The sequence below is a fragment of the Triturus cristatus genome, chromosome 11, assembly GCF_964204655.1.
Source record: "Triturus cristatus chromosome 11, aTriCri1.1, whole genome shotgun sequence".
Classification (NCBI taxonomy): domain Eukaryota; kingdom Metazoa; phylum Chordata; class Amphibia; order Caudata; family Salamandridae; genus Triturus; species Triturus cristatus.
Window position 1 is genome coordinate 31,946,827 of NC_140594.1, and position 12,382 is coordinate 31,959,208.

Below are 12,382 nucleotides of genomic sequence, written 5' to 3' on the forward strand. Positions count from 1 at the left end.
GAGCCTCCTTGGTCGAAAGCCTGGCTTCCATGTTGTAGGTGTCACCAAACACTCGCTCCAGTACCACCCAGCGTATATCTCTTGGGTTATGTCCGGCTGCCAGGAAATGCTGGACCAATTTCGTGGTCAGTTTTCCCACCCTGATAGTACTCAGGTGTTCCTGTACTCTGATCTTTACTTTGCGTGTGGTGAGACCAATATACTGCAAACCACATGGACACGTCAGTCTATAGATGACATTATTTGTGTTGCAGTTACTGAATGTGTTCAAGTGCCAGGTCTTACCACCTACCAAGATGACACTTTTGGTAGGGGTAGTGAGATCACACACTGTACATCCGCCACATTGGTAGTGCCCCGGCGGGATGCCAGTGTCCTTGGTCTTAAACTGGGGTCGTGAATGCACTAAGCGGTCGCGCAGGTTGGTGGACCGCTTGAAGGCAAATCGTGGATGTGGCATCGTCATAGTCGGAGTGTTGAGCAGGGGCCAGTGTTTCCTGATTACAAGCGGTCCACCAACCTGCGCGACCGCTTAGTGCATTCACGACCCCAGTTTAAGACCAAGGACACTGGCATCCCGCCGGGGCACTACCAATGTGGCGGATGTACAGTGTGTGATCTCACTACCCCTACCAAAAGTGTCATCTTGGTAGGTGGTAAGACCTGGCACTTGAACACATTCAGTAACTGCAACACAAATAATGTCATCTATAGACTGACGTGTCCATGTGGTTTGCAGTATATTGGTCTCACCACACGCAAAGTAAAGATCAGAGTACAGGAACACCTGAGTACTATCAGGGTGGGAAAACTGACCACGAAATTGGTCCAGCATTTCCTGGCAGCCGGACATAACCCAAGAGATATACGCTGGGTGGTACTGGAGCGAGTGTTTGGTGACACCTACAACATGGAAGCCAGGCTTTCGACCAAGGAGGCTCGTTGGATTTACCAAGAGAAAGCAGACCAACAGGGCCTTAACGATTTCATTGAGTGGGGTAAGGTAGCACAGTGAGGCAGTACATTTAGTACCTGTGGTGGGTATCATCATATAAGGCTGCTGATCACGCATATATAGCCCCATTTACCAGCTGTATCGCATATGCCAGAAATCTATACATGAGCAGATGGGTGTATACATGAGATTAGTGACTCTAGCGCATTTGTAACCCATCCTTAACAGCCCTCATAATCTAGACAAATATGACTGCAGACGAACTACATCTACATCTGATTAATTATTTTTTTGAAACATTCTTTGTAGTGGTGCTTGAGGTCCCTACAAATACCAATCTGAGAGGCCAAGTTTACACCACATCATACCCTAAATATAACAAGGGAGACATTAGGTGTAGTGGTATCAGTACGGGCGGTTTACACAATATGGCCCGGCAGTACCTTCAGTAAACAACTGCACATGCGCGTATCATAGCGCGCGTGACGCATTTAAGCAGGAAGTAGCCTTCCCCTCCGTGATGGAGGATGAGCTACGTCCGGACGAGCAGGCTGACGAGGTAAGACCACACTGGGTGATTACAGGAGCGGGCCCTACTCGTACACGCTAATGAGGGTTGTATTCCTATTCTAGCGTTAGCATACGGCAAGCGCTTAGTGAAGGACTGTTTAGCACTGGGGTAGGCTAGGTTTCCCCAAGCAGCAGGCAGTCGCAGTGCCATGAACACACAGCGCAGTGATCGAATATCAAACGTATGGACATGCAATGATATGGAATATGTATTAAAGCTATAATACAATCAGGGGAAGACTGCAATGCTGTTACCATTGCTGGGCCCTGTAAACACGACACCATGGCTTATTAACAACGAGTTGATAAATGATACATGAGCAGAGGGGTCTTGATAGCCCATATCGGGGTACTTTAATAACTGTTATATCTTTGTGCCCTTCCAGAAACGCGATTCCGTAGCCTCTGAGCAAGCAGTCCAGGTCTTTATGACACCACATACATCTATACATACCAAAGGTTCAGGTATGCTGACAGACATCATCTATGATGGTAAATATGAACGTCAGTTGTGGTGCAGGCACCATAGTGGACGAGCAGTTGCTCTTATGTACTTGCGAAGGACCCGTATTGACCGTTTGGGTGATATACTGAGTGTGTGTTTTTAATTGTGTTTCCCCCAGGTGCTGATAAACTAACCGCTGGTCTGTACTAGCGACGCAGAGAGACCAGTCGACCCTAGCCCTGAAGAAGTTGCCGCCAAATTTAATTGGGCAACGAAACATGTTGGTTTTAATGAGCAGCTACACAGCACAGAATAAAGCTTCACATAGCTAGTGTAGTGCTGCTCGGTTTTAATTGGAGAGACTTGGGTCCTGATCAGACTCAGTCCCCCCGCTGTTGGGTCGACATTTCCTCTTTTTTCTATATAATTAGACACATGTCACTATATGAATTGTTTTCTAGACACTAGATATTAGGATTAGTATGAGGTTTCCAGCACTCCTTCCTTTTCTTTTTCCTTCCTTTTTTCTGTTTGGGCGGCAGTAGCCTATGATGATAACAGGAGGTAGTAGGCGAGTACCTGTCTACACAACCTCGTTGGGGCTGCTTCCGTGAGGCACTGCCGGCCTTTCACACCTTTTTTGCTTTGCACCTTTGGCTTTACTATTAACAGTACTTCACAGCACACTAGTGTAGGTAAACGCATAGACACATAGGAGCTTCCCTTCTCACAGGCTGTAATAATAGACACGGTCTGTGTATAATATTATATTTCCACTTACGTGGCAGAAACACAAGAGGTTTTGAGTGAGATAGGCACATCAAGTATTGGGTACCTAGAGCAAAAATAAATATAAAAATATTAAAGTATGTTCTGCAGGCCTGACAGGGTCCTTGTAGCCAGCCCATGCTCCATTGCGATCAGCCTGAACTTGTGACTTTATCCCGGTCTGGTGCGACCAGATATCCACAGTTGGCTCTTTGTGCTTTTTGGCACTATTTTCACTGAAATCTTTATACTTGAATATCTCCTGTTGTTCTGATTGGATGTTTCTCATTTAGGTCTTGTGTATTTTACAAAAAATGACTCTACTTTTATAGCCTGGTGTCAGATCCTTTTGAAATTTGTTTTCACCGTTTTACTGTTTGAAGTGTTGCACAAATACTTACATTTTACTCCAGGTTGAACTTGGCTGCTCTGTACCAAGCTACACGAGGGATGAGCACAGGTTAATTTGGGGTTGCCTTGTGACTTCACACTTACAAGGACTGTGTCTCTGCTTGAGTAGGGTTTCACCTCCCTGCCACACGGTTGTCTGTCTGGATGAGGTTGTAATCACTTGCCAAACTTGGTTGTCTGCTGCGAGGTTTCCTATAGAAATGCTTCTCTACTGAGCATCCTGTTGTCAGCATCAAAGCGGCTGAAAAGGACCTGCAAGGCACCGTTTCTTATAGGCGACCTCTGCATGGGTAATGGGGTCGTTGTCTGCCCGAGCACTTACCGAATGGTTCGTCCACACCTACCTTCAAGCACTCGATCAGTGCACTTCCAAGACAGCCAATACCTCGGCTCTGGGGTATCTTCAAGAAGAGGCCAGCTCTAGTAATCATTTTCCAAAATACAGATTATTATTCAATGTTATGTTTCTCTGCTCAGCCAAATTCTTTACATGACCGCATCATGAGGTGCTCCTGCCCTCCAGTATTGGTGCAACCATGCAAATGGCTCTTGGTCGGCAAGTCTACACATCCTAAATACAGAAGCAAACTGGTGATTCTGGGATATGCTGGTGGCTCTGAAGGGCTGGTAGACCCAGGGGAATGGATACTTAAATGTGAGGTGGGGCATGTCGGTAGTTACTCTTCTCTGGGCCACTGAAGTTTCAGGGCCAACATAATATTGGGAAATCTCCAGATTTCCCTGTTTGTCTATCCACTTTGTCCTGATGCAGTGTGCTCTTATCGGTCTTAACCCTATCTCTGTGCTTCACCTACAGGTGAACATTGGTATTCTGATTGCAGTGACGAGGATCATCTCACGGATCAGCACAGACAACTACAAGGTTCACGGGGACGCCAATGCCTTCAAGTAAGTCTGCCTGTCTATGATGGACCAGGGGCCAGAAAATAAATAAATACAATTCACATCGTGATGTGAGGGGAATATTTCGAGATCATGTGTTGCTTGTTGCAGACCATGTGTGTCTTTTGCGCTTGGTGGTGGGGAGTTAATAGAGCGCGTGGATACTTCAGCGTGACTAACGCCTTAGGTATTTTGGAAAGTGATCTCACTGACTGTATCAGATGTTACAAGTGTATTTTTTGGGAGATGGTGCTTGGGTGCTAGTGCTGAGATATTGGTAGATGACCTTTGACTGCACCCATTTGTGCATCTCACTAGGATCTTCAGGCCATGCTGGTCACCGAGTTGACACCTTCCTACTCCTTCTTGGAGGAAAGCTACTGGCGTTGGTTCATCAAGCTAGAGATGGGAGGGTTTTCTGATTCTGTCTTCAAAGTTGCATTCTGCTCTTTGCCCAGGATTCCAGGGAGAGCCTTATCTTCCTCTCTGGACTTGAATGAACACTTACACAGTACTCTGTTGTGAGATTATCTGGGAGTTGGAGGAATCTCCATGTTTCAGGGCTTGAGCCCCTTAATTGTGTTTGACAACTTGATCCATTCTGGGAGGTATGGTCCTGATTTGATAACATTGGTCAGGGTGGGCTACCATATTGTCCTGATTTTTTGGAGGTAGTCATGGGTTTGGCATTCCTGATGACAATCATCGTAACTCAAACAGATGAGGGATAGAGTTTTACACCTTATCACTTTTTGTTTTTTTCTGCTGTGTTCATCCGGGGAGCGCTTACACTGACTGAAACATATCCAAGCCATTTATAATTATTTGTTGTTTATGGTACTTGTAATTTTTTTGGCAAAATATTATTTCCCACTTGAAATTGGCATTCATTTTACAAACCTCTAAAGGATGAAAGGTTGAGTCATCCTTGCCAATTTATGATGTGCGGTCCGCCGTCGGTCAGGCGGTGGCAGCTATTCCCACTGCTGCCCTGGCTGGGATCTACACCATATTCACAGATCTCTGTTGGCTTCTTGTAGATTTCTGTGCCTTCAAATGTGCCACTGTCACAGGTCTATACAAATACTTATAACATAACATAAGATTACAGCAGTTAGGTAAATGAGCAGACGATATGGGCTTGGTGACCACTATAAGCCCTAAGTTTGGAGGGACCCCCATACAATGTCTGCTATACGCTGACGATCTAGTGATAGTGGACATGACAGAATTGGGGTTGAAAAAAAAAATGCATATTTTTTATGATTACTGTTTAAAGACATGCCTCACAATCAAAAAGACTAAGATAATGTGGATTGGGAAAGGAAAGGAAAGGGATCATTAAACTGGAAATTGGGAGAAGTCAAAGTTGAGGTGGTGGACAAATTTAGGGGCATATCAGCAAGGCGGCGATAGAAAATTATCGCCGCTTTTGCGTCCGTTTTAAGCCAAAAAGCGGCGATAATTTTATCGCCTAATTAGCAAGGTCACGCTAACGCGTGAAACCTTGCTTTAGTGCACGAAATCTCAACGCCCAGCTTTGCATCTCTAATGAGATGCAAAGTGGGCGTTCCTGACCTAACATGACAGGAGAAATGTCGCTAAGCGACATTTCTCCTATCATCAAGCCCACGCTATGAAGCATAGCATCAAGAAAAGTAGCGATAACCCCTGTTATCGCTACTTTCCTTACGCCTGCTTCAGGACTGACTTAGCCATGATATCCTATGGAAGGTGGATATCATGGCTAAGTTTGTGGAGCCCTATCAGCAAGCTAACGCCACATTTCGTGAGATTATCGCTGGGTTTCCAGCGATAATCTCACGTTTGGCAGTTAGCGCTAGGATTTTTATCGCTTTTGAGATAAGCGTTGCTAATAGCACGCTATCTCAGCGATAAAAATCCACGCTAGCTGGCGATAATTATCCTAGCGCTAAGTGCGCTTATCGATAATTATCACCGGTTATTGCTGATATGCCCCATATTTACTTGGGCATGGAGAAGTCAAAGTTGAGGTGGTGGACAAATATATTTACTTGGGCATGGAGAAGTCAAAGTTAAGGTGGTGGACAAATATATTTACTTGGGCATGTGGTTCAATACCAAACTAAATTAGTGGGACCCAATAGATTCACCTAAAGCAAAGGCTTTCTCTTCAGCATGGGGCCTAAAGCAGTTCATGGGATAAAATGAAGGCCCATCTCTGCAACCAATTTTATCAGCCTTTAATGCAAGGGTCCGGCCACAATTCCAATATGGAGTGGGGGTTCTATCTTTAGGCGGTAAATTAGATTGGAATCTTGAGGAGGATAAATGTGTGAAGCAGCTCCTTGCTCTCCCAACATCAACTGTGATCCAGGGTGTGAGAGTAGAGAATAGCCTGGAGCTATCAGGACAGTGAATTTCTGGCAGAGACTGAGTAGTGAAGGGACCCCCAAAATATCACACCTTTGTAAAAGAGAAATAGAGGAAAGTGAACTGAACTGGCCATCCCAAGTTAGACATACGCTAGGTAAGATTTGTGCTAAACTATCACTAGAACCAGAACAATGGAAACTAGGGCAGCAGATCCCCAAAAAGGAGCTACTCGCTATCATAAACAAAAAAGCTTGTACAGAAGATCTATTTTATATGGGGAGCAAATCGTCCACTCAGTTTCTGGTAAAAGGGTGGAGCAATGTTCATGTGCTCCCTTACAATGAGTCCTTGCCACGTCCTGAGCTTAGAAACGTGATATTGAAATTTAAAGTTGACCTGAACCCATGTAATGTAGACATGAAGATAAAACTGGGCTTGTGCACGTCTGGGCTAAAGGTAAAAGGCAGTGGCCCACACATCGTGCTGGAATGTTTGGGGTTTACTAGAAGAACTGAAGAAGCCCCTTTTTACCAATCGGTATATTTGGGAAAGGATATCGTAGCCGGGATGAGATAACAATCTTCATTATGGTGCCCTGAATATCCAGTGTCTTCCATCTCTTGACACAAGGGGATTTTCTCCTAAACATTTGCCCACATATTATTACCTCCGTCTCAGTAGAACTGCGTGCCCAGGTATCTGACAGGGGCACCTGCCTTGGCAATGGGTAAACTGGCGCTGTGGCGGTCATTTCATTCACCACAGGCATAATTATCGTTTGATAACTTTATTTCGGTGACAAGACCATAAAAGTACAATAAAATTTATACAGGTACAAGAATAAAATCATAAATACAAAGATATATTTTTTTTTTTTTTTTTTTAAATTATTAAACAATGAGTCATCATGAATATTTAGTAGGGGAGAGAGATAAAAGCTCAAAAAGCCATTACTTTGAATTAATAAAACTCATCCTTCTCTGCCACATACCATATAAAAAGCGGGAAACTGCATAAACAATAAGAGGATCAGTGTCATAGGTTAAGACTCTGCAGGCTTGTACACATTGTCTGAGGCCCAAATTTTTGCACAGAGGAATAAGCCAACATTTTCGAGTCGCACTATGTGCTGGACAAAAAAACAAAATGTGCACAATATCTTCCTTACAAATTTTACAAGCTGGACAAATGCCCTCCATCAATTTTTCCCATCTAGATGTAAGCGCCCCAATTGGGAGAGAGCCATGTCTCAGCTGAGTATATAATTTTCTTGCGAGTGGAGGCTGTACTAAGTCCAAGAATACCTGCAACTTAGATTCAGTTTTCACCATTAAGAACTCAGAGGTCAGCCTGCCCAGGGAAGTTGAACAGCATAGTATTTTAAAGTTATAAGATCTAACAGCTGCCAATATCTCAGACCTTTGGGACCTCACACAACTAATTTCCGGAGTATCCCAGAGTTGGGGCAGACCGACTTGATAGAAAAAAGTCTTTATATGGAGTAGCCAAGGTATTCTCTTGTACTTTAACTGCCCCCAGATTGCAATAAATTCTGCTCTAAAAGATGCAAGCTCAGGGACAGACCAAAGCCTTCTCCAATAAAGTAATGGTCGTGCTGCTGCCAATTCATTAACGGGTTCCAGATCCATGTCCAGGCGCAGTGGTATGAGAGGCGTGCTCTGGGGGAGGCCAACCAGACCACGCATAAAGGCTTGTTCTACCTTCCGTAGATTGGATGTATTTATTTGGCCCCAAACTTCCGCAGCATACAAGGCTGCTGACCTCACCTGTGTTTTATAGATCTCTAATACAGGAGTGACAGGTTTAAATGTAGAAGTTCTATGGAATCTACCGATACCCCCCGTTATCTGAGATAGCCTCAGGGAACATTTTGCTACTTGAGCATCCCATACAAAGTGCTCAGTCAGCGTGACCCCCAAATATATAAAGGTCTTAACTCGTTCTAGGGGAACACCACCCAGTACGGGGTTTGGGCGTGTGTGCCTCGGGGGATTGAAGATCATGAACTTAGTTTTCCCCAGGTTGATCTCCAATCCCCGCGAGGCACAAAAGGTCATAAACCCACCCAGGACCCGCTGGATGCCCGATGATGTCCGCGACAACAACAGTGTGTCGTCCGCGAACATCAGAGTGGGCACCCGACCAGAGGCCAATCGCGGGGCATCATTATCCCTGAGACTATTTAATTCATCAATCAGTCCATTAACATATAGGCTGAACAGTGTAGGGGCCAGTACACAGCCCTGGCGTACCCCCCTAGTTTTGATAGTTCCCCATTCTTCCCACACCTCACCTGTGCAAAGTTCCCTGTATGGAGACGAATCAACACATCAAGTAAGTAGGTTGGGAGACCGAGTTCCTTCAACACCATCCAAAGTTTCTCCCTGGGGACCAGATCAAATGCGGCCCGCAGGTCCACAAAAACAAGGTAGAGGCTGCCACCCTCCACTCTTGCAGTTTTCCAGTACAGGACCTGGAGCCGAAAGATCTGGTCCAAGGTAGAAACACCCGTTCTAAAACCGGCTTGTAAGGGAGTCAATATTTTGTTCACCTCCATCCAGTCTAACAATCTGTTCAATAGAATTCGGCCCAACAGTTTTTGAGTGGTATCCAGTAAACTGATGGGTCTATAATTGGATGGGGCTAATGGGCAGCCCTTCTTAAAGATCGGTACAATCTCGGCTCCAAGCCATGTGTCCGGCAATGCGGAGCCTTGCAGAACCGCATTGAACAGAACGACCAGGTATGGAGCCCAGATTTTAGGTTGAGAACGGAAAAGGTCCCCCGGGAGCTTCTCAAGTCCTGGTGCTTTATTTAGGGGCAGTCCCTCAATTACAGATTTTACTTCCTTAAAAGAAATTGAGTCTGGGTAATTAACCTCGAACCTATCCTGAGGGTCCTGTAAGCTTATCCCTATCCGAGTCCCCAAAAGTCCCGGCTGACTATATTCGAGGGGGGAGTCTAGGGACACAGAAGTCCCATGAGATAGTATGTTCACCTGTTCCTGGCACACAAAAGCCCTCAACTCAGGACTTGTATAAAGTTCTTTAAAATGCGCCTCCCACACTAGGGGAGCAATATTTGAGACCCCTTCCTCTCGCTCCCCACTCAATGTTGAGGTGGCAATGGCCCAAAAGGTCTTAGAGTCCTTAGAGAGGAGTGCTTGTCTCAGATCATTCCATCTGGATTCCTCCCACTCTCTCTTGACCCTGATCAATTCCTTCTTGTGCAGCGTTCTAGATGCTCTGATTTTAAGAATGTCTTTAGATTTAATTGCTGCAAGCAAATCTCTCTTTGCAATTTTACAAGCATGGTCATACCAGGGGTGTGTTCTGGCCCTTGACTGCCTAGTCCCGGTAACTGGGTAGAATATCTCCCCTAGGCTCGTAGTTAGCTTCCTGTGTATCTCTATAGCCTTCCCAAAGGAGATAGAACCCCCCATTTCACTTATGAGCAGAATAGCAATCTGGTAAATTTCTGCAAGACGAGTCGGTGATTCCACACATGTTGGCCAATTAACCCTTCTCCTATTATTGGATATAATGAAAGGTGGTGCAGCCAAGTTTGCGCTTGATTCTGGGTTGGTTAAGCCAAATGCACCAGGCTTAAGCATCAGGACCAAAGCATTATGGTCACTGTCATGTCTTAATACAACCCTAAAATCTTTGAGCTTATCCCAGTGCTTAGCTTCCAGTAGAATATAATCTATAATGGAAGTACTATTAAACCTATTAAATGTGGGTAGACCAGAGTTAGCATTATCAAACCTTCCATTGCACGCCCATAAGGACGTTGCAAGTGTGAAGGATTTAATTTGCAATACCAGCTTGGTCCAAACCCTTACTGGGGTAATCGAGGGGGCCGGAATGCACCAAAGCGAGTCGACTTCATCTTGATTGCCCTGCTCAGGATTGCTAAAAGGTTCAAACTGGCAGTTAAAATCGCCACCCACAATTATCGGTATTGAGGGATCAAGTGACTGTATGAAAAGGTCAAGTGCGGTAATAGTACTTGATTCGCTTCCATTCATAGTAGGCCTAGAATAGATATTTATGATGGCCACTCGTGATTTATCAGGTAAGATTAATGAAACACATTGAATATCTGGGGAATTTGTTTCGAGCTGAATAGCCCGTATACCTAAGTGTGTTCCAACCCAGATGAATAACCCACCCGAAGGGCGGCCCTTGCCCCTTAAAAACTGCGGGAGTATCAAAGGTCGCAAAACCGAGACATACACTCCCTTCCAGGGCCCAAGTCTCTTGCATCATACAAATATCATACTTTGCCATAAAAGCGAACCACTCCGGTACAAGTAATTTATTCTTTAGTCCCGCTATATTCCATGAAAGAATCTTTATACACCCTTCCATCGCTTTTTTAGAGCCTTGCTCGAGCCCCTGTTCTTTTAGGGGGCCCTGGTCTCGGATACCTTCAACTCTCTTATCCACCCTCCTAATGTCAGTAGGGCGAGTATCATCGCCAGTGGTTAGGGACAAAATATTCTCCGCTAATCCAGAACCATCCGTGCGTTCACTGTTACTCAATTCTGGGATGGGAATTTCAGTCTGAATCAGTCAGTCAACCTCCTCCAGAACACTAAACCTATTCCAGTGGGCATATGACTGAAAAGGCGGGATAGGGTCTAAAGGGCACTCCACAGGTGGCTTCCAATGTCGAATCCCAATACGTGGCAGATGATGGTTCCTATCATATTGGGGCCTCTGGATACAATTCAAATTATAATTGGGGGTAGGATAAAAATAAGACAGATTCAGTGGAAATATCTGAGAATTCTGCCAAAGAGGGGTTCTACAGATATGGTCCACTGCGGAAGGGTCCCTAAAATTTATTGTTATGACATATCCTGCCACTGTTTTGGGACCCCTTCTGATCCAATCTATTCTTCTCACCGCCAGAATTTCACCTGAAATGTTAGGAGGGAGAGGTCGATTTATGCTCAACCACTGGATACATTTGTTTTTGAGATCAGTCTCATATTCTTTTTTCCCCTCTCTAAGAGCCGGGACACCTACTAAAACTACCACATAAGGTTGGGCTTCTGGAGGCAGGTTTATTGAAGGCAGCTGACTAGAAACTGCCCTAGACTGGGCAGATCTCGTTGGCAATAGTGTACCAGTTTTTTGCAGGATTTCACCCTCCTTAGAATGTAGTCTAGAATTACCAACTGGAACCCTTGTAGACTGGGAGGTATGACCCGATACATTTGAAGTAGAAGGGGGTAGTGGCACAGAGTTTATAGGGTTAGGGATAGTTGTTGTAATCCCTAAGTTTGTGTTCTGTGCTACTGGGATATCAACTGTAAATACTCCCGAACTACCAGATGCAGAGGATGCTAACTTATCATGGGGAATTATTGACTTCGTTGTTCCCACCACCTTATTATTTAAAATGGAGACAATTCTATCTAGTTTCGAAACTAAAAGTTTGATATGGGTAACAATGGTCTGTTCCAAGCATGCCTGAAGATCAGCCACCATATTGGTGACCCAACACGGCACCCCTAGTTGGGGATGCGAATTGCTATCAGATGGGGTCACCAAATTGTGGTTGGCCAACATTTTGTTGCCCAGTTTTCTTGTTTTTTTGGGGAGATTATTTATTCTTGTCTTAGGTCCCGCCTTCCCAGGTTTCGCAATTAGTGCAGGGGAGGAAGGAGACAGGGTAATGTGAGGGTCTTCAACATTACTAGGAAACTCCACTAGAGCCTGCCCCAGTTCCTCATCTCTTAAAGTTTCAGAAGGCATCTGTGAGCATGGCAGCTCAACATAAGTGGGTACAAGGTAAGAATCAGAGACCATAGGATCAATGGTAATTACTGAGCAATCCCCTCCATAATCTTGTAGACATACTGTCGGACTAAGGGATAATCTCCTTTCAGTATTTTCGATTACATTGGCCACAACTCCAATTGTCTGTTGTAACATTTT

General features: G+C 44.9%; 1 protein-coding gene across 2 annotated transcripts in view; it reads left to right on the top strand.

Annotated features, from left to right (window-relative positions):
• Nucleotides 1–12,382, top strand: part of ADGRD1 (adhesion G protein-coupled receptor D1) — a 1,181,274-nt gene that overhangs the window by 1,031,741 nt on the left and 137,151 nt on the right. For both annotated transcript variants that reach the window (XM_085636451.1, XM_085636453.1), the window contains one exon: nt 3,967–4,058. In XM_085636451.1, the coding sequence (XP_085492577.1) occupies nt 3,967–4,058 (92 nt within the window). The remainder of the gene's footprint in view (nt 1–3,966; nt 4,059–12,382) is intronic.